Consider the following 22,006-nt stretch of genomic DNA (forward strand, 5'->3'; position numbering starts at 1 on the left):
CCAGAGGCACTAATGTACAGTATGCCACATTTGAACTTAGGACAGCATGAGTCTGAAGTGGAAGTTAAACTACACTTTCCAGCCTTCGTGCATCACCATTACCTGTCCAGTTCAGATATTAACTGACAGTCCAGTTCATTGATGTTATTACACCACTTAACATATACAGTCACGACTTGGTTTGCGATGGGGTCTTGCCATGTGAAAATGTATAGCATACCAGTTTATTGTGTGTTGATGTTGATTTGACATGGGTTCAGTGGGAGTGCATTATTATGTTTTAAGCTTGCCCTCAGCATCCTTCATAGCACCATGGTTTCCAGTAGGGGTAGCATCCATGCCCAACAATTTCTAAGTCACAAGTTTAAGTATTTAACACAGAAAGTTATCATTCCTCATAATATCACACACTGCACTATTCATTGTGCACTTGCACTGTTATTTGATGCTAGCAAGTGTTTCAGTGGCCTTGCATGCCCAGAACAGAATGAAAAGGAGATGGTCACAACGAATGTAAACACTGAGTGGTCATCTTGGCTCAAACTTCTGACTGTTAACTTTCGTGGGAGGGACTGCATACACAAGGGGTTGTCATACATGGCCACCATAATTATTGTACAGTATAAGTGAATTTTACAGGCATTAACCCAGACTTGGGTATAACACTTGCTTCATTATTCTGTCAGTTTAACACATACCAAACTAATCCCCAAAATGATGTTGGAGGTGGAGAGGCGGCCTGCAGTCCTAATGAACCTGGGTTTGAACCCCGGCTGGGGCAGGGAACAATTAAAGGATTTGAATTTCATAAAAGCAGACTTTACTGATCCACCAGAAGATGCACCAACATGTTGTAAAAATACCCCAACTAATACCAATACACCAGTCCTGTTTGAGACAGCTCTAGCATATATTCAATATGGATGGTGGGTGTAAATGCCCATGTGGTGACATGTGAAGGTGTTTGGAATATAGGAAAACTACTGGGCCTTGAGAATATGCTGTGAAGCCTATGACCAGAGTTGGACACATAGAAAAACAATAAAATGTATATCAAGTCATGACTGTATATAAAGGTTTTCTCGTATGCCAATTGCCAGACCTACACATTGATGCCATCCTGGGTTAAAAAGTGGTAGACAAAACATTATAATCAGCAAAAAAGTATTGTTACAGCTACTGTTGTGTGATAAAATTGGAAAACTGTGCTGTGTGAAGTATTTCAGTACCTATTACCTCTTGTCTCATTTCAGAAAGAAAATACAAGTAGTAATCCATGTTCATATTATTTTTATTTTTTACCCTCATACCTTGTCAGGCATATAAAAAAACTGTATTGGGTAAATACAAATGTGCAGTATATGTTTCTCTTTTCTGATGACCTGAGCATTGAAACAGTGTTTTTTTTTCTTCTCTCTTTTTGATTGAATGTTTGACAGTTGCACCGTACAGTAAGTTCCTCATAGTACATGTATTAGTTGACACTCATTTCAGAGTAAAATGATTAAGTTTGGTATTGGGAATACTTTAAATAGCTATAACATGTTTTTCATTATTGAATGTGTGAGATGTGTGGTTGAAGTACTAAGGCTGGATGAATTGACATGTAGTTTGTTATGTGTTTGCTTAGTACTTATTGTTGCAGAAATCTATGTATCCTTACCTTTGTTTCACTGGTAAAGTAACTTCTCATTCAGAGGTTAGGTACCGGTATAAATTGACACTACAGTTTTGCAGTTTTAGGTATGATTTTGTTTATACCCTTGTACATCTTATATATTTTACTTTAGAACAATTTTTCATGGTTTAAAGCAGTAGTAGTGGTGGTAGTAGTAGTAGTAGTTCTGTAGGCAGTCTGACCGAACAGCCCCGAGTCCCTAAGGAAGGCCATGGCTGAGACCAGGCTTTTCCACAGAGCTCTCAAGGAGTGTATGTTGTGATACTAGTGCTGGCATTTGTGTGCAATGCAGTCTTCCATAATGTGCGTAATAGTATGAGGTGCTCTGTTGCATCCTGGACAGACATCAGTGACAGAGTCATCCAGCCTCTTCTGGTAACTCAAGAAGGCTGGATGATGCCCTCAACTCAGCCACAATAATTGAAAACTGCTTTAAGCTAGGCTTAGATGTGGTTTAAAGCAGTTTTCGCTTATTGTGGCAGTTTCTAGATTGATATCTAGGTATCCTGCAGAATTACTGGTAATTAATGTACAGTAATACAGTCGACCCTCTGTCTTCGCAGGGGTTAAGGGCCTGAGACCCCCGCGAAGATCGAAAATCCGTGTAAAATTGGTGCCCCCCTAAAAACACCCCTAGCCCCCCATTTCCTTCTTTAATGAAAGAAAACCCCTGTGTACATATCAATAAACACTTATTTTATAATTACTGTAAAGTAAAAAAAAAAATAGTTTAATTGCATAGGTGGATGGCTGCTCACACTGCTCATCACAGCTACACTGTCACCCTCCACCACCGTTACCAGGATTTTCCCTCCCGTAACTTGTCCAGCAATTCTACCTTCTCCAGCAGGGTCATTACCTTCTTCTGGCACTTTGGGGTGCCTTCAGGAGATGTCTTAGCTGCTCTCTTAGGGCCCATGGTAGATAAAATGATGGTGTCACGGAGAGATCAGCGAGTACAAGCACACACATGCGTGGTCACAGTGAGAATGGGTTTCGGGACAATTCGCCGTCAGGTCAATTCGCAGTCACAACAATAACAAGATAATTCGCTGTCACGAGTTTTAAAAGTGGTGGTGGTTTATTGTTTTTATAATAAATGTAGTGACATCTGTTGAGGCTCAGCCATATCTTTCCCCACGGTTTGCGTCCACTATGGCCGATCAGAATAACATGTTGGATATTGTCATTTGAGATGAGTATATACTTGTACTTCTTCAGAGTCATTTTAAAATATACCCAGGATGTTGTAGTACCAATGAAAATTAATGAAGACAGCTACGGATGATGCTAGAATATAATTCAAAGTCAACTACAACGAAGTTGAAACAGGTTAATTATTGGCTAAAAGTGCAACTTATAAATGATATCCAAAGCCTACACTATTGAATGAACATAGACTTTGATAGATCCCCCTGAAAATTGGTTATTAAAGTATTAATTATTCAAAAATAAGTATATTTATAGAATGACGGGGAATCGTCCAGGGTGCGAATTGTCCTGAAGGGGAATTGTCCATGTTTTAACGGCGAATTATCTCGGAACCTGAGAATGACAGAGCCTACCGCGAGAGATTCAAAACAATGCGGGGGTGGCGAGGGTGGCGCTGTGGGCAGTATGCAGCGTGTGGCGCACAATTTGAATATGTTTCCATTTTTCTCTGGACTTCAAAAAAGGTGATTTGGTTTCCCTGGTGACAAACCGCAAACTGAGGAACCGCGAGGACAGAGGGTCGACTGTATTTATAACACCTAGATGGTAAAGTGGTCTAAAGCATCTGTTGAGGTGGGGGTCATATACCACATGTGCTAGTTCAAATCTCTAATATGCTGTTGGAGGTTTTTAATCTATTAATGCCACCCAAGGCATAGGCTGGCCATCTGGCCTTGAATGTTTTAGATTGTTGTATTAGTAATTTCTGAACCTTGTGGTGATGAATGAACTATTTTGATTTTTCTGTACCATTGCTGACTACACTCCAGTCAGATTCAGGTTGATCCCAACTAATAGTCACTCATATTCCGTAAATGATCGTCAAAAATTGGGTGCCTTTTTTGCAAGGGGTAATATGGAAGTTACTGTTCTTATATTTTTATCATTCAGACAGTTGAGAAATGTATAATTACAATATCATTTCTTCTCCTCCCAGATACTAGTTATGTTTTAGCAAATTACAAGACTGAGCAGTGTAAACGACCGCCTCGGTTGTGTCGACAAGGTTATGCCTGTCCTCAATACCACAATTCTAGAGATCGCAGGAGATCGCCCAAAAAATGTAAATATAGGTGAGTACCACTTCTGAATTAATTAAACCTATCATTGTGATCGGTGCATTGTGTATTTTGGGCAAGCTAATGCCTGAAGATTTAGCTCAGTTGAGAGATATCTTAGCTGTATGAAAAAAAATGTACATTACCGTATAGAGTCACAAGTTACCCTTTCTTTGCTGTTAGTAGTTGGTATACTTCAGAATGTTATTTGGGCTAACATCAGAGAATTATGTTCATTGGAGATACATTGTAATAGTCAAAGTATTAAAGTGATGGCATGAACTTCTCAGAATTAAGAGCCTGATTTTTCATAGTATTCTGTCCGTCAAATGCAGTTGATTTTTTTTTTCCCCAATAATTTACACTTTGATATAAGTCAACCAGTGTTCATATCAACAGCAATGTAAACTGTGAATATCATTCCATCTCTCCATCCTCTTTTGGAAGTAGAGTTGCCAAACCAGATTCACAGAGGTAGCAAAATGTGCAACCATGGGTTAGAAAGACATTACAGTAATCCCTCTAATATCCGAACGCCCAATATCCGAACATCCCCACTAACCGGACATAATCCTCCTGGGATCCAATATTCCCAAAATGGGCCAAAAACCGCAAAAAATTCGAAAAAAATCTGACTTTTTTCCCTCCCATAATTTGAAATTCCCGCCTGGCGCCAAACAGCTGTTACACCATGGTCCCTTCACCCCTTCCTTCCTCCCCCTCCCCCCTCCCCTGTCAGGTTGCCATTTGGTATTTTTCATTACCAAGTGTGGGCCAATTTGGTAATGAAAAATTCGTTTGGTAATGAATTAGAATAATGCATTACCAAATGGATTTTTCACATGTATGAGGATACACAGGATGGAGATGGTGGATTGTTTGCTCTCTCTGATTAATCTGCTACCCTACATAGTGTGAAAATAATCAACATGGTGTTAGTTATAAGGAGAGTGATTACATGTATTTCCACTTGTATATATAATTAGTGAAGAATATATGCTAGCTTTACGAATTTGGTAATGAAAAGTTATATTTGACAATGAAAGTTGAGGAGATTGGTAATGTGGCTGTTGCGATCTGGCAACTCTGTTACCCCACCAACATCAACAGTCACAGCTTAACTCCGATGGAGAGCAGATACTCATAACAGTGCAAGCCACAGTTGCTTGTTTTTTGTGAATAAACAGTGAATAAACTGCAATACCTTGCCACTAGAACACATGGGAATTTACAGTGTTGTGCAGTGTTAAGAAATTAGAATTTAGAGTGCAGAGGATTAACTGTGGACTGCAAACTGGCGGTTCAAACCAGTCCAAGAGCAAGGGACTTGTAAGTACCCAGAATGTTTAATATTGTATAAACTCACCTCTAAAACCTCATTTTATGGTTCTTTTGCATTTATTTCAGTCTTTTATGTCCCTTATTGGTGTGATTTGGGTCTTAAATAGGTGCAATGCATGTCCAGAGGGAGTTGTATAGGTGTTTTTCAGAGTCAGGGTCCATAAGTACAAGTCCAAAAGCTGGGGCCCAATATCCGGACAGGACCACTATCCGGACCTGCCTATGGCTCTATTGATCCGGATATTGGAGGGGTTACTGTATAGGCAAAAATATAGAGGAAATCACAAAGAAGTAAATTAACCCTATCCCGTAAAAGGAGGAGCATAAATTCTGGCTGTGTGCAAAACTCTTGCATGAGAGCTTTCAGAACAGTCGCATAGAGATATTTTACTTCTAACACTCACAGGAAAGTTACTCTTCATCATAGAAAGGCCACTTTGGTCTCATTTTGAAGATGAAGAGTTTTGATCTGTCGTACATTGTCCAAAAGACAATGTACACAAAATAAAATGCAAAAAAAGTGAGTAAAAGTTAGCTGACATGCCAAAGTTTTACATTGTCCCAAAAAAATTATTCAAGAAGTAATAATATTTTTTTGCTTCAATATGCAACAGAATAAATTTCATTTCTGATAAATGCATTATTTGTTGTATTTTCTTAACTAATATCACCGCATATATACTGTACGTGAGAAAAAGGAGCATAAGTGTTTGGCAGGAGGTCAAGAGGCTCATGTTGAAGCTGAATAGTTGCACTTTATCGTAGCGTATATAAAACGTGAAAAATAACGTGTCACACTCACCGGTAAATCCTGATCTTCGGATGATAGCTTTGGCTGTCATCTGAACATTTGAGCCTTAGAAGCCGATGACAACCAAATCCGTCAGCGGTACGCGAAAGGGTTTATTCTTCTTATCTTTAATATCTGTGATTTATTCAGTTTTGATATTGTGCTTTTTTATGTAAGTAGGGGGGTTTGTCAAGAATACTCCCCCAGTATCCCTGCTTGTCGTAAAAGGCGACTAAAAGGGTTGGCGGAGGGTTAGTGCCCCTCCCCGGAAAACAACTAACTAAAAAAAAAAACAATAAGCCTCGGACAAGGACTGACCAAACGTTGACGACCAAGGACCGGACAAAGGACATTGCAATTGGAACGTGGAATGTAAGGGGAGCAAATGATGAGGTGAAAGAGAGAGAGATTGTCCAGGTGCTTGAGGATGCGAAAGTGGATGTATGTGGAATAACTGAAACAAAATGGAGAGGAGAAAGTGTGAGAGAATGGGAGTATGGATGGGGTATATGTGCAGGAGTAGGTGAGAATGAGAGGGCAAAGGAAGGAGTATGTATAGTTGTGAGTAAAAGATGGAAGAGGAGCATAAGACAGTATGGATCAGTTGGATCAAGGATTGTGTGGGTAAAGTTGAAAGTTGGAATACAAATGTGGGCGATTGTGTGCGTGTATGCGCCAATGCAAGATCGTGCTAGAAGAGTGAGAGAAGAGTTCTGGACAAATGTAGAAGTGTGCATGGAAAAGTTTGGAAGGAATGATAAAGTGTTTTTGATTGGTGATATGAATGGTAAAGTTGGGAATGTGAAGGTGGATGGAATAGTTGGTGAGTGGGGTGTGCCTGCTGAGATAGATGAGAATGGGAGTGCGTTAGTGGACATTTGTGCTGGGGGGGGGGGTTGGTGATAGCCAATACCCTCTTCAGGCATAAAATGATCCACAGGTATACATGGCGAGTGATGAGAAGGGTGGGTGGTGAATTGAGTGAAAGGAAGGCAATGATTGATTATGTGTGTGTGGATGAAAGGATGCGAAGATGTATATTGGATGCAAGAGTTTATAGAGGTTGGGGGAGTGGACTTTCTGACCACTACTTGGTGGTGGCCAGAGTTAAAGTTCAAGTAAGATGGAGGAATAGAAGAAGGGAAAGACGAGAGGAAGGAGTAGTTGCAAGGAGAGTGGAAAGGTTACAAGAGAATGAGAAAAAGGCAGAGTATAAGAGAGAAGTGGAGGAACGATTGGGCAAATATGAGTTGGAGCAGATGGGGGACGTGGAAGGTGTGTGTAGAATATTTACAGAAGAAATATGTGCAGTATGTGATGTGGTGTGTGGAAGGAAGAGAAGACGGAGGGGGGTGCAAGGAACAGCGTGGTGGACTGAAGAGGTGAAACGGGCTGTGGCACAAAAGAAGAAAGCATACAATGAATGGATGAGAAATAGGGGCGTGGAAGAAGTTGAGAGGCGGAAGAGAGAGTTATATGTAGAAAGAAAGAGAGAGGTGAAAAGATTAGTAAGAGAGAGTAAGAAGAGAGTGGATGAGGAATTTGGAAGGAATTTGAGTGTAAAGTGGAGGGACTGTAAGAAAATGTTCTGGAAAGAGGTGAAAAGAGTAAGACAGGGTGGAAGTGGAGTTAGCAGGGGAGTGAAAGATAAAAATGGTAGATTACTAGTGGAGAAGGGAGAAAAAGTGAGCAGATGGAGAGAACACTTTAAGGAATTGTTGAACGTGGAGGATGGAAGTAATGCGAGTATAAGTGGCTGGGGAATGGCTGGAAGAAGGAGGGAGGTGAGAAGACAGGAAGAAATCAGTAGGATAGAAGTTGTGGAAGCAATGAAGAAAGTTAAATCAGGGAAAGCCCCAGGAATTGATGGAGTGTGTGGTGAAATGCTGAAGCATGGGGGAGAGATAGTTGTAGAATGGATGTGGAAGATGTGCAGATTGGCCTGGGAGGAAGGTAGAGTCCCGGAGGATTGGAAGTCAGGTATAATTATTCCCTTGTACAAAGGAAAAGGGGAAAAAGAAGTGTGTGGTAATCATAGGGGCATTTGTCTTCTTAGTATAATAGGAAAAGTACATGGTAGGATACTTATTGACAGAGTTAGAGAAAGAACAGAGAAATTAGTTGGAGAAGAACAGGGAGGCTTTAGGAAGGGAAGAGGTTGTGTAGATCAGATATTCATTCTCAGATCTTTAGTGGAAAAGTTTCTAGAGAAGGGAAAGAACTTGTATGCAGCTTTCATGGATTTGGAGAAAGCATATGACAGGGTGGATAGACTAGGATTGTGGAATGTGTTAAGAATATATGGAATAGATGGGAAGCTGTTGAATGCTGTGAAGAGTATGTACGATGGTGCGAAGGCTGCAGTGCGTGTGGATGGTGAACTAAGTGAATTTTTCTCTTTGAAAGTTGGGTTGAAACAGGGATGTGTCATGTCTCCATGGTTGTTCAATCTGTACATGGATGGGGTAATAAAAGAGGTACAAGGTAGGGTAGTGGATGTTGGAGTGGCCCTGGTGAGAGAGGATAGTGTTCGGAAACTCCCTGTACTGTTGTTTGCAGGTGATACCGTGTTGTTAAGTGAAGACGAAGGGGAGCTGCAAGGCTTGGTGGATGAGTTTGAGAGAGTGTGTAAGAAACGGAATCTAAAGGTGAATGTAGGGAAGAGTAAAGTGATGGTCTTTGAGAGAGGTGAAGTCAGTGAATGTACAGTGAGGTTGGATGGTGAGGAATTGGAAAATGTGAGTACGTTTAAGTACTTGGGTAGTGTGATGAGTAAGGATGGAGGTTTGGAGGGTGAAGTGCTTGAAAGGGTACAGCAGGGAAGAAAGGTTGCTGGTTCTTTGAAAGCAGTGATAAGAAACAGGGAAGTGAGCATGGAAGTGAAAAAGTTACTACATGACAGTATTGTGATACCAACTCTAACGTACGGAAGTGAAGCTTGGACGTTGTTGGAAGGACACAAGTCAAGAGTGAGAGCCGTGGAAATGAGTTATTTAAGAGGAGCCTGTGGAGTCACATGGAGAGACAGGCTGACGAATGAGGATATAAAGGAGCGTTGTGGATGTGGATGTGATAGGAAGCGTTATGAGGAACACACTGAGGTGGTTTGGCCATGTGGAGAGGATGGAGGGTCAAAGACTGACGAAGAGAGTGTATGTGAGTGAGGTGGAGGGGGAAAGAGGGAGGGGGAGGCCGAGGATGAGATGGAGAGATGGGGTGGAGAGGTATATGAGAGAGGGGTGTGTGAGTTGGGAGCAGGGGAGTGAAGTGGCGGGGGACAGGGCGACTTGGAGGCGATTTGTTTGTGGCCACCCCAAACGGGATTGAGGCGTCTGGCAATAGATAGATAGATAGATTATTTTCCTTTATTTTTGAAGTAGCTTGTTAAGTGCTGAGGAGTGTTTATCACTTTTTCCTGCTTAATTATCATTTTCATCCACATATAGTGTAGATAAACAGAATTCCTTTCTCTTTCCCTCCTTTCCCTTCCCTTACTATGTTATTGCCTGACTTTTTGTCGTTTATAGTCATCACTGGTATTCTTATAGTTTATACTGGTAAGTCAAGTGGTAGGTGGGGGTGCTCGCCATCCACTCAGTGGATGTAGTGCTGCTCTCAGGTGCCTACCCTTTCCTCTCTTCCTTCTTCCTTTCTTTCCTTCCTCTTCTGTCTTTCTTTCCTTCATTCTTTCCTCTTCCTTCTGTCTATAGGTGGGTCTACTCTGAGTGACAAGCCAAGTGGTTTCCTGTACACCAGAAGCCATTTACTATGCTGGGTGGTTACCATATAACCAAATTATGGCACCTGGTGGTTTAGTGGGTACATAAGGCGCTCCAATCTGATTGAGCCGGTGCTTGGTTTATATGCAAGGGGTGGCTGAGGATTATTGCTCACGTTTTGGCAATCAGGGATGAGTGAGGCTGGTCATTCTTAACTTCAATGTCGGGACCAACTTTCCTAGCCCCGAGCTCCTATGCTTCTCATGGGGCAACACTGGATTTGATGATGAATGAATATTATAGTAAATAAACATCTTGTTTCTTCTTTCTTCTTGTGTGTTATCTCCCCTCTAATGCTTTAACTTGTCTTATATTGTACCTTGCTGAACCATAACTCTGATGATCTTTTTCATTTTTTTCAATTACCCTTGAGTATTTTATTTGCATTTACAGACTTTTTGATCTGGAGGAGTTAGATGTAGCCTTTATTAACCTCTTCAATACTACGGTGCCCTCCTAATCTGAGTAAAGTAATTTTGTAGCAGCAAGAAAACAATATGGATGGCATCATATGCAGTAATTGAAGAACATAAGCATCACTCTAATTTTCATGTGATATAGGTCAACAGCATGTCCAAATGTGAAGCATGGGGATGAGTGGGGAGAACCAGGGAACTGTGACAATGGAGATGCCTGCCAATACTGCCACACCCGTACGGAGCAGCAGTTCCACCCAGAGATTTACAAGTCAACCAAGTGCAACGATATCCAGCAGAATGGCTACTGTCCACGGGGAGCCTTCTGTGCCTTTGCCCATCTTGACCGTAAGTCTCTTTGTCAAGCCATTAATGTTTCTTCGCATTTTTTTTTTTGCATGTACTGCCCATTTTGAAACAGAGTTTTTTATGCTTTTATGAGCCATTCTGATGCTTGGAAGGGATGCCCTGCATGTGGTGGTGCCAATATAACTGGGTGGCTCCACTGCTCAGTTATACAAGCGCCTCTTATAATGGAGCACTTTACAGCACATGCTACATATGTGTCTGTTCACGATAACAACAGTGTAGGGAACCTGTGGGACAACCCCATGGGAGAGTTTGCTTGTCTGTAGTTGAAAGGTCTGTTTGGTCAGGTGAACCAGGGTTAAGCAATAACAGCATCCTTCTGTGTTCCTCGAAAGGATGATGGTGGACTGCAGCAAAAGGAAAACTTCAGCCTGCAGTCCACCATGTTCATATCCAGATGAGCAGTCACAACAACAACAACATGGGCAATTTTGTTCATTGTATGTCCGTTTTCCATGCTGCATGGTTTCTGTAGCCTTTCAGTCAAGACTCTGACCCTGAGATCCCTTCTAAACCTTTTGATGCAGTTTGTGCGTTTGGTTATTTTCCTGAGTCTAACACCAAAAGATTTTGTTCAACTGAGAATTTGTAGCACCTTGTTGATCAGAGAAGGGGGGTAAGATTTATGGATTTTTATTTTATTTACCATAGTTGTCTCTGGGTTAACTACTGAAATGCTGAAAGCCTCAGGAGATCGGAATGAGTTTAGTTACCAGTTTGGTGAAGATGATTATACCTGGTTGTGTGGTCCCAGATGACTGGCTGAGTGTGATCTTGTAAATGTGTACAAGGGGATGGGTGATGTCCTGGAAATAGGAATTTATGGAGGCATGGAACATTTAGACCAGATAAGGAAGGTAATAGGGAGAGTTTTAGAATGTGTGATTAGAGAAAGAGTGAATATTGATGAGATGCAGTTTGGGTTTATGCCAAGCAAAGATACCACTGACACCTTATTCATTGTTCGGCAACTTCAGGAAAAAATATATAGGAAAGAAAAGGGACCTGTACATTGTTATTGTTGTTTTGGAGAAGGCCTGTGATAAAGTCTCTAGGGAGGTGGTGAAGTGGGCATTGAGAAAGCTTGGGATTGAAGTGTGGCTGGTTAGAGTGGTTATGGCTGTCTACTGTATGCTGGTGCTTGCACCCACTTGAGAGTGAATGGAGATTTGAGTGATGAGTTTTCCGTGTATGTTGGTGTGCATCAGGGGTCAGTCTTGGACCTCTTATTGTTTATTATGGTGCTTGAAGCCCTCTCATGGGACTGAAGAAATGGACTCCTGTGGGAGATGTATGCTGATGATCTGGTGCCGCTCGCAGAAAAGGAAAGGGAGGCAGAGGAAAGATTTAGGAATTGGAGAAATGGCACAGCACACAAGGGCTTCAGAGTTAGTGTGGATAAAACAAAAGTGATGGTATCTAGGGCTGGTGGAGGTACTGTCAGAGAAGAGAGAGAGTAGCCAAGTGCTGTTTGCCAAAGGGTTTGGGATGTTTCATCTTGTGCAGTATTTGTGGTAAATGAGTGCATAAGAGATGCAGTGGTATTAGAGGTAGACTGAGATAAAAGTGATTTTGTGTGTGTAGCTTGTCAGGGAGAGCATGTGAAGATTGTCAGGCATGAAAGAATTGATCTTGCTGGGGAGTCTTTTGAATGTGCAGATCTGTCAACAGTGGTGTTCCTCAGGGCTCTGTCCTATCACCAACTTTCTTCCTTTTATTCATCAATGACCTAAGCTGTACATCTAACCCTCTCCGCTCGTACACTGATGACCCCACCCTTCACCTTTCCATTCAGTTCCCACAACATCCATCTCAGCAGTTACTTCAACAAACAAGGGATGAGGCTATGGCACACCTAATGTCTGACTTGGGTCGTATCTCTGACTGGGGTAAAAATAATCTTGTTTTTTTTAAATACCTCAAAGACAGTTCTTACACCTATGATCCCGACAAAATCTTCCACAGGTGTACCCACTAATGTTTAATAATATTCAGCTTTGTCCTGCATCATCCGTGAACATGCTTAGGGTTTCATTCACTCGGGACTTATCTTGGAAAGATCATATTACATCTTTTGTAAAATCTGCTTCCAAGAGATTAGGTGTGCTAAGCCAACTCCGTTCCTTCTTTACCCCTGCACAATTGTTGACTCTATACATGGGTTTTTATCTTCCCGTGTGTAGAGTACAACTCTCGTTTAGGGAGGCTCCCCACATACAGCTCTTCTCAATAGGGTGGAGTCAAAGGCTTTTCGTCTCATTAACTCTCATCCTCTTACTGGCGTCCTTCAGCCTCCTCGCCACACTGTTGCATCTTTATCTCTTTTCTGTCACTACTTCAATGGTCACTGCTCCTCTGAACTGTCTGCTTGCATTCCTCCACCTCTACGACAGGCACATAGCACCTGTCTAGCAGCAAACTCTCATCCCATTTCTGTCTAACTCTCTAATGCAAGAGGTAATCGTTACTCCCAGTCCTTCATTTATGCAACAGGTCTACTCTGGAACTGTTTCCCTCTCTCTGTATTTCCTGCTAGCTATGATTTCCAGTCCTTCAAACGCAGTGTGTCCAGGCATCTCGAAATGATCGGATCTTGAATTTGGCTCTGTCTCGTATTTTGTTTTTCTCTTGGAAAGAGCAGTTATTATTGCGGGCTCATGGCCTTTGGTTCCTTCTTTTTAACATTAAAAAAAAGGGGGGGGGAGACATGTTATGTGCTGGAGGTAGGGCTAGAATGAGGAACAGTTGGAAAATGTTCAGGGGGCTGTTGCCTTTCCTAATGTTAAGAGGGCTCTCCCTCCATGCTAAGGGATCTTTGTATGTGGCATGAGTTAGGAAAAGAATGTTGTATGGTAGTGAGACCTGGGCAGTAAAGGAAGAGGATATTCCATCCATCCATCAACCTGTCCTACGTCGCCCCATGGGGTGCATAGGAACCCGGGGCAAGGCAAATTGGTCCTGACATTCAGGATGAGAGTGACCAGTTTCACCCATTCCTGAGTGGCATTACGTGAGCAATAAGCCCCAACCACCCCTTAGATATGAACCTACACTGGCTCATTCCTATTGGAGCACTGTAATTACCCAGTAAACCACCAGGTGTCATAATTTGGTTGTTTGGTTATCACCCAGCATAGTAAATGGTCTCCCAGTGTACAGGAAACCATTTAGCTTGTCACCTAGTGTTGAGTCACCCATAGGCAGTTGGAAGAGGAAAGAATGAAGGAAAGAAGGACAGAAGAGGGAGTGTAAAGTCATCCGTAGGCAGAAGAAAGAGGAAAGAATGAAGGAAAGAAAGACAGAAGAGGAAGGAAAGAAGAGAGAAAAGGCAGACACCCCATACAGCACTACATCAAGTGAGTGGATGGTGAGTGCCCCAACCTACTGTTCAAGAGGATACTTATAGGCTGGGGAATGAGCAGTGGAAATGAGTTTTTTGAGAGGAGACTGTGGAGTCACATGGAGAGACAGGCTGACAAATGAGGATATAAAAGAGCATTGTGGTGTAGATGTGGATGTGATAGGAAGTGTTAGGAGGAATACACTGAGGTGGTTTGGCCATGTGGAGAGGATGAAGGGTGAAAGACTGACGAAGAGAGTGTATGTGAGTGAGGTGGAGGGGGGGAGAGGGAGGGGGAGGCCAAGGATGAGCTGGAGGGATGGGGTGGAGAGGTACAGTATATGAGAGAGGGGTGTGTGAATTGGGAGCAGGGCAGTGAAATGGTGGGGGGACAGGACGACGTGGAGGCGATTTGTTTGTGGCCACCCCGAACGGGATTGAGGTGTCTGGCAATAGATAGATAGATAGAACTTAAGAAATGAAAATGATTAGGTGGATGTGTAGTGCATCCTTGAATGCAAGGCATGAAGGGGGTTAGGTTTATGATGGAAGAGTTGAGTGGAAGGAGGGGACTGATGAGGGGGAAGTAGATTGAAATGGTTTGGGCACGTGAAAAGGCTGGGGGATGACAACTGGGTGCAGAAAGTGAGAAGTGTGAATGTTGGGGATGGGTTTGCAAGAGGCAGACCAAAAAAAAACCTCGGATGAGGTCGTAAATTGTGACTTCAGGGATAAGGGACTGAATAGGAGGGCTGCCAGAGATCAAGTAGCATGGAGAGCTGCAATTAGGTGACCAAGGCTGATGTATGCAAGCATGTTGGAGCCCTTATAAAAGAAACAAAACTATTTATTTAGTTATTTATTTTCCATCCATCCATCATCCAATCCTACATTGCCCCATGAGGAGCATAGGAGCCTGGGGCTAGGCACTTGGTCCCGACATTTACAATGAGAGTGACCAGCCTCACTCATCCCTGAGTGGCATTACATGACCAATCAACCCCAACCATCCCTTGGATATAAACCTTCACTGGCTCAATCTGATTGGAGTGCAATAATTACCCACTAAACCACCAGGTGCCAAAATTTGGTTATATGGTTACCACCCAGCGTAGTAAATGGTTTCCTGGTGTTCAGGAAACCATTCGGCATGTCACTCAGTGTAGAGTCACCCACAGGCAGAAGGAAGAGGAAAGAATGAAGGAAAGAAAGACAGAAGAGGGAGTGTAAAGTCACCCATAGGCAGAAGGACGAGGAAAGAATGAAGGAAAGAAAAACAGAAGAGGATGGAAGGAATGAAGGATGGAGGAGAAGAAAGGGCAGACACCCGACAGCAGCACTACATCGAGTGAGTGGATGGTGAGCGCCCCCACCTACCACTATTTTATTCTGTTATTATTTTTCCAGAGGGTCTTGGAACCCATACCATGGGATTTTAAGGGATAACGTGTAGTGTACTTAAATGTTTTAACGCATACTCACGAAAGGCCACCTATGGCAGCCTAGACAAACTGTTGAGGGGTAACTATGGTAATTTTAATTTTAAAAAATAAATAAATAAATAAAAATGGAACTTGGAATCCAAAAAAGTGTATACAATGTCAGGGGCCCTAGGGAGTGTTCCTGCAAAGTTTCATTGAAATTGGTCCATGCATAAGTAGCTGGATAAACCCTTCTACAGCAGACACTGGTCTGTTATTATATAGATACAGTATTTGATAATTTAGGTGTACTCCTAATATTTTACTAATTCGTGCCTGGCCTTCAGTGACATTGTTCCCCAAAGAGTTGGGGTTTGAGCTGAGTGGTATAAATTGAATCTAAATTATAAAGAATATATGGCTCAAAAATAAACTGTATTGATGAAGGTGTGGTTGTTTGTCTTTTGCCTTCAGAGGAGATGACACAGGTGAGAGAGACTGCAGCGAGCGAGAACTGCTCTGGGACAAGTCTGGCAGACATCTTACAGTCAGCACTCCCAGTAGACACCCCAACATCCTCCACCTCAGTCACAAACACCGCCTCCATCAGCACCAAGGCCAACAATGTGAGCACTTTCCAGTCGGGCAGAGTTTATCAGTTTTAATTCAGACAAGTACAGTTGTTCTTTCCATGAAAGTGTTAAAAAGAAAATAATAATATCCTCATAGTAGAGTGAGTGAGAAAAAAAAAATCTTAATTTGTTGAATCAGTAGTGTGCTGTATTCTGTAGTTTACTTTTCAATTTATTGTAACTGAAAACGAAGCACTTCATTGAGTGTTGATTAATCATTCAGAGTAATAGTTTATTCATTTATTCATCATCTAATCCATTGTTGCCCCATGAGGAGCTTAGGAGCCCAAGGCTAGGCAAGTTGGTCCTGACATTTAAGGTAAGAGTAACCAGTCTCTCAACCCTGAGTGGCATTACTTGAGCAATAAACCCCAACCATTTCTTGGATATTAACCTGCACTAACTCAATCCAAATGGAGAGCCTTAATTGCCAACTAAACCACCAGGTGCCATAATTTGGTTATATGGTTACCACCCAGCATAGTAAATGGCTTCCTGGTGAACAGGAAACCATTTGGCTTGACACTTAGTATGGAGTCACCCAGAGACAGAAGGAAGAGGAAGAATGAAGGAAAGAAAGACAGAAGAGGAAGGATGGAAAACAGGAAGGAAGAGAGAAAAGGGCAGGCACCTGAGAGCAGCACTACATTGAGTGAGTGGATGGTGTGCACTCCCACCAGTCACTTATTCGTGAATATAATCACACCTCAGTTCAGTAATGTGTATTGTATTACTTTCTTTTCAGTTCTACTTCTTCATCTGGAAAATCCCTTTTGAGCTGTAAATACTAGGACAAAATCAGACTTGAGAATATAATACATATTGTACTGCATATGCAGTTACAGGCATTAAAAGATAATAATCCCTCTGCAACATTCATTTATTTTTTAACCCATACCACGCTAGTGACGTATATCTGCATCCCCTTCAAAAATGCCGAAGAAGTAGATCTATGTCCTGTAGTATTGAGAAGTCATTGCAAGCAACCAAAGTAGAATGGAAGGTACCGTAAAACGCCATAACTTCGGACATTTTTTATGTGTTTTAATGAATAACTCCTTGTAGAATGGTGCAATTTTATTCCTGTTGGTGTCATGTGGTAGCCAGGGAGAGTACCTACTAACTCCATATATTTAAAAAAATTAGCCAAGCTAAACTTGTGCTTTTTTTTTTTCATTTTCAAGTGTCCGAAGTTAGGAACAAATTTTCTAACTTCGGACAGCTCTTCCAAACTTCGGACATCCATGTATTTTCCCTTTAAACATGAGAATGGTTAATGGGATCTATCTCTGGACACACTGGCCAAACTTCGGACACTTGAGAAGTTTTTAAAAAATGTAAAAAAAAAATATTGGGCACTCGTGACCAGAGTTATACATATATATAGAGAAGTATCCCAAAATATCTTCTTTTTGGAGCTCGTAATTTCATATCACATTAAATTGCATCATATCACATTGTAGTGAGGTATTCTGGCCGTAAATAGAACTAAGAACTATTCATGAACTTTTTGAGATGAAAAAATAAAATAAAAATGCACTGCATATACCCAAAACTGTAAGAGGAACTGTCCTCATTTTCCTAAACAAAACTTCACTTAATTATCAAGTATCTACCTCATTGACTCAACAAATGCATACCGAAATAACATAATATGATGTTGAACATTTCTTACAGGTTCTAAAGACACACACACACACACACACACACACACACATACACACACACACACACACACACACACACACACACACACACACACACACACATACACACACACACACACACACACACACACACACACACACTCTGTCACTGCTGTCATCAACCATTGGGTATACAAATGTGTGAGGTGTACCCTGAACGTGTTTGAGAAACCTGACATGTATTTCTGGTTTTACCTTCACAATGATAGCAATATAATGCCTATATCTGTCTTTGGTATCAAAGGGAACCCTCACAACTACCCAATCTGAGGGAACAACTTTATCCCCAATAATCTGGGTAGAGGTGACTGTCAGGGGAGATGCTTGTGCTTCATGGTTGGGTGCAGATGTGGAAGTGGAAGGCTGTGCTGCTATCTCTGCTGTATCCTCTTGTGGCTGCAGTGGCTGGGGTTGTGGATCATCAACTTCACACTCTTCATGCTGGCTCTCTGTTTCATTTTGTAGTGCCCTTGTAGTAATACTCATGCCCGGTGACACATTCAACCTTTTCTTTCGCCTTGGTTTCGCTATAGCTGGACTTGAGCTTGACTGACTGGTTCCATGCCTCATGTCCTTCAACAATTCCAACACTGAGCTGTCTAAGGCAGTACTGGTAGATGGTCCTGGTGTACCAGTATCAGCTGTATCTTGGATTGAATCTTCTGGAAGTCTTGAGATGGATTTCTGTGGATCAAGAGGATAAATGCCGCACTTCCTAAACCCACTACGTAGGTTGTCAGCAATGGTCCCTTTAACTTTATCCACCAGTTCGGTCAGTAGTGCTGGGAAGCAGTCTTTAGGTAATGAAGCACTCAGCCTACCAACAGTAGTTTTCTTGAAGTTCTCGAGGATCTTACGCCAGTGCACTTTTAGAGGCCGGAACACAGCAACATCGAGAGGTTGTGTCAAGTGCGTGGAGTTAGGTGGTAAGAGAAGAAAGGAGATATTATGTTTCTCACATGACTCAATAACACTGGGTGATACATGGCTTGCCAAGTTGTCTCCTATAATGACAAATCTACCTGTCTTGCGTTTAGCATAGGGGAGGATAATTTTGTGGAACCAGTCATCGAATGAACACGAGTCGAACCATCCACTGGGGGACCTATTGTATAGTGTTCCAGGAGGGCCCCCTTCAGTCCATGTATCGTAAAGATGGATAGCTTTATACACCACATATTGAGGGAGTAACACACCAAATGCAGTTCCAGAGAACATAATAGATACTGAGGATTTTGTTGAGTTCATGATTCTCTCTGGATATTTAGTGCCCCGCCTCACTATGACTTTCTTTTTACCTGGATCATCAGTAAGATTGGTCTCATCAAAATTTATTATGTTCTCTGGAGGCACACCTTCTAGTGATTTTTTCAGGTTACTGTAGAACTCGGCTAGCATGGCTCTTGTCACTCTGGCTCTGTCAGTCTTTATATTCTGGGACAATCGTCTACTAAGGGTTTGTTTGTGGCGCTTGAAGAAGGAATGGGCCCATTTAACACCAGGTACATTGTTACTGAATCGTGACACAACAACCCCTCGTTTGTCTAAATATGCTTTCACTAACATCCTCAAGTCCAAATTGTCGAGTGGGAATCCCCATTCTGCCAATGTGAGGATTATCTGACACACCAGTAACTCTTCATCATGGCTTAATGAAGTATTACGTCCCACTTGTTTGCAATGTTTTTGTATCAGGTAATCATGTAATGTGCTCTTTTTTAATTTATATTTTTCAGCTGGTTTGCACACACTCATGTTCTTGTTATTTATGTCATCTTTAGCCTTTTCCAGGGCACTTTTGGACACTTTACTCGTGTAGGCTCTTTTCTTCTTTATAGGAGATTTCGCTGTTTTAGCCATGTTTTTCTGTTTATATAATTAGCATCACTTTACCATTAATATTATTGTCTGTCCGAAGTTTGGACTTTATTTGGCTCAAATAATTTGTCTGTCCGAAGTTAGGAATTTTTTCTGCAAAATAAAAAAGTATTCATTACAGCAGGCATAGCAAGATTATCCATGCATATATTTTGAAACAGTTTACTTCCCAGTACTTACAGCACTTTTCTACATATAATCGTACTGTTCACTTTTTTACAATTGAAACTGTTTGTTCTGTGTGAACAAAGTTTTGCAGGGTAAGAAAATTCAGTTATTTTTTCCAATGGATTCATGAATTTTTTTCACCCACACATATTCAAGCTAGTTTAATAGGATTAATACATAATAGTCTTAGAGGATTACCCTACTTACCCACATCATTATTTTTTGCAAATATCGCACTCTCTTCCAATAAACTTGAATTATTACATTTTTTTACGAAATGTCCGAAGTTTGGACGCCGTCCGAAGTTATGGCGTTTTACGGTAATAACGTATATCGCTAACTTCAGATATTTCTCCGCTATGCTTGCAACACTGATTTAGGAGCGCGGGAGGCGAATGAGTCTCCACTACTGTCAGCAATCTTGAAGATTTCAGAGGTAGAGTGGCACCAACCTGACTCGATTCAGCCAACTTTCTGGCTTTAATGATTACTTTCGATAGTGCCAGGGATCTTATATTAATGTATTAAGCCCATTTAGACAGAAAAAAAAATCGAAATCAGCCGGCATAGAGGGATATCACTCCTCCCCTCCCCCCAGTGCGGTATGGGTTAAGGTGTATTATTTTTAGCGAGGTAATGTAGGTAATGTTGTGTGTGTGCTTTTGTTCCTGATGGTAGAGTGTAGAAATAAGCAGTTAGATGAATGAAAGGACTATAGTTGTGGACGTAAAGATGAAAGAAAGGAAAGTAGTAATGGACATGCAGATGAATGAAAGGAGGGTACCAGTAGTAGTGAACATGTAGATTAATACATTTTACCCACATAAAATTTCAGTCAGTGACTATGTGTATGTAGTTCAAACATTTCATTATTCACATCACTTTGAAGCATGACATTAGCTTTGTTGTCATTGTTCTTGGTACTCCTGCAAATGACCTAAATGTTTCTGCCCCAGGGTGTGGTTGTGAGCAACAACTTAGATTCTGTGTTTGGTAATGGCCTAAATCATGGTGGCACAACCCTGGCACCGATCGGCAGTAAACCCCGGCACTACAGTGGCAACACACTCTTGTCCTCTGGTGACTCACTCGGCCTAGCTGGAGCGGGGAATCACAGTGCAGTTGGTGGAGGACTGGTGGGAGGGTATCAGAGAGCCCCGGGGTCAGAACGGGAGGAGGGCTTGAAGAAACAGATGGCAGCCATAGATTCAGATCCAACTCTGGACCCGCAGGAGAGAAATAAACGCAAGCATAGTCTCTTCCTAGCTTCTGTCATGCCGCCAGCACCCACCATCCCCATCACCCTCCCCACTTCGGCTGCTTCCTTGGTGGGCTCCTCCCTTCCCTCCAGCCTGTCCTCCACCGTTTCCCCACTTGCCCCTCCCTTCTACCCAACCAGCGATACTGTGGAATCTGTAGTAGGTGAGTAGTTCATGGAATTCTTCCCATTTTGTAAGTATAGTACTTGTACCCCATCAGTATGATATTTTGTTTTATGTTTCCAACCAATGATTTTATGTTCAGCTGAGGGGAGTCACTGTATTTTGTAGTAAAAAGATTTGAAATATTTCCCTCATAAGTGCATTCTTCTGTTTTATTTTTACTCCCACGAGACAGCACAAAATTATTCAGCACAAAGGAGGCCCATCATTGTCAACAGGTTCGGATTGTCCTTCTCCCTTTTCTTGTGGTTAAGTACAGCACTTGGCTACAGCTACACCTCTACTCTTACATTGCCATAATCCAGTCATGTTGTAGCACATTCCGTTGTTGGCCAGGCTGTCTTCATATCCTTCATCCTTGTTTCTGCATCTCACTGTATGTCTTTACATGCATCCCTCCATCTTATGAATACTCTGGTCCTCCACAGTGCGATGTGAAGTGCATTGACATTGTACTCTATTCATAATTTATCACACTCATCAGAATGCTGATCACAACCGTTTTAATCAGACATCACTGCAGTATCTGATGACCATGTTTTGTGTACCATTCATGTCATATGTTGGTCATAGGATGGTACACATTTCTGTGGTGAGTCAAGTGCGGTAGCACAGTACTAAAAACTAGAATGTTGGCTGAGTTACCAGACAGGGTGAAGAACACTGTGTTGTGAGTGCATCCATTCGGAACCCTGAAGAGTGGCTGGAGGTTTTTTTCGGTCATGTAAGGCCACCATAGGCGTAAACTAATCTATCTATCTCTCTATCTATTGCCA

At 41.9% G+C, this 22,006-nt stretch overlaps 1 protein-coding gene across 1 annotated transcript in view; it reads left to right on the forward strand.

Moving 5' to 3' along the window:
* Positions 1 to 22,006, forward strand: part of unk (RING finger protein unk) — a 101,855-nt gene that overhangs the window by 29,400 nt on the left and 50,449 nt on the right. The window contains exons 5-8 of the mRNA XM_080275712.1: positions 3,828 to 3,963; positions 10,420 to 10,622; positions 15,879 to 16,044; positions 20,759 to 21,210. Of these exons, the coding sequence (XP_080131838.1) occupies positions 3,828 to 3,963; positions 10,420 to 10,622; positions 15,879 to 16,044; positions 20,759 to 21,210 (957 nt within the window). The remainder of the gene's footprint in view (positions 1 to 3,827; positions 3,964 to 10,419; positions 10,623 to 15,878; positions 16,045 to 20,758; positions 21,211 to 22,006) is intronic.

Source organism: Coenobita brevimanus, chromosome 62 (assembly GCF_032717465.1).
Source record: "Coenobita brevimanus isolate Jiangsu-jjx chromosome 62, ASM3271746v2, whole genome shotgun sequence".
In the NCBI taxonomy this organism is placed as follows: domain Eukaryota; kingdom Metazoa; phylum Arthropoda; class Malacostraca; order Decapoda; family Coenobitidae; genus Coenobita; species Coenobita brevimanus.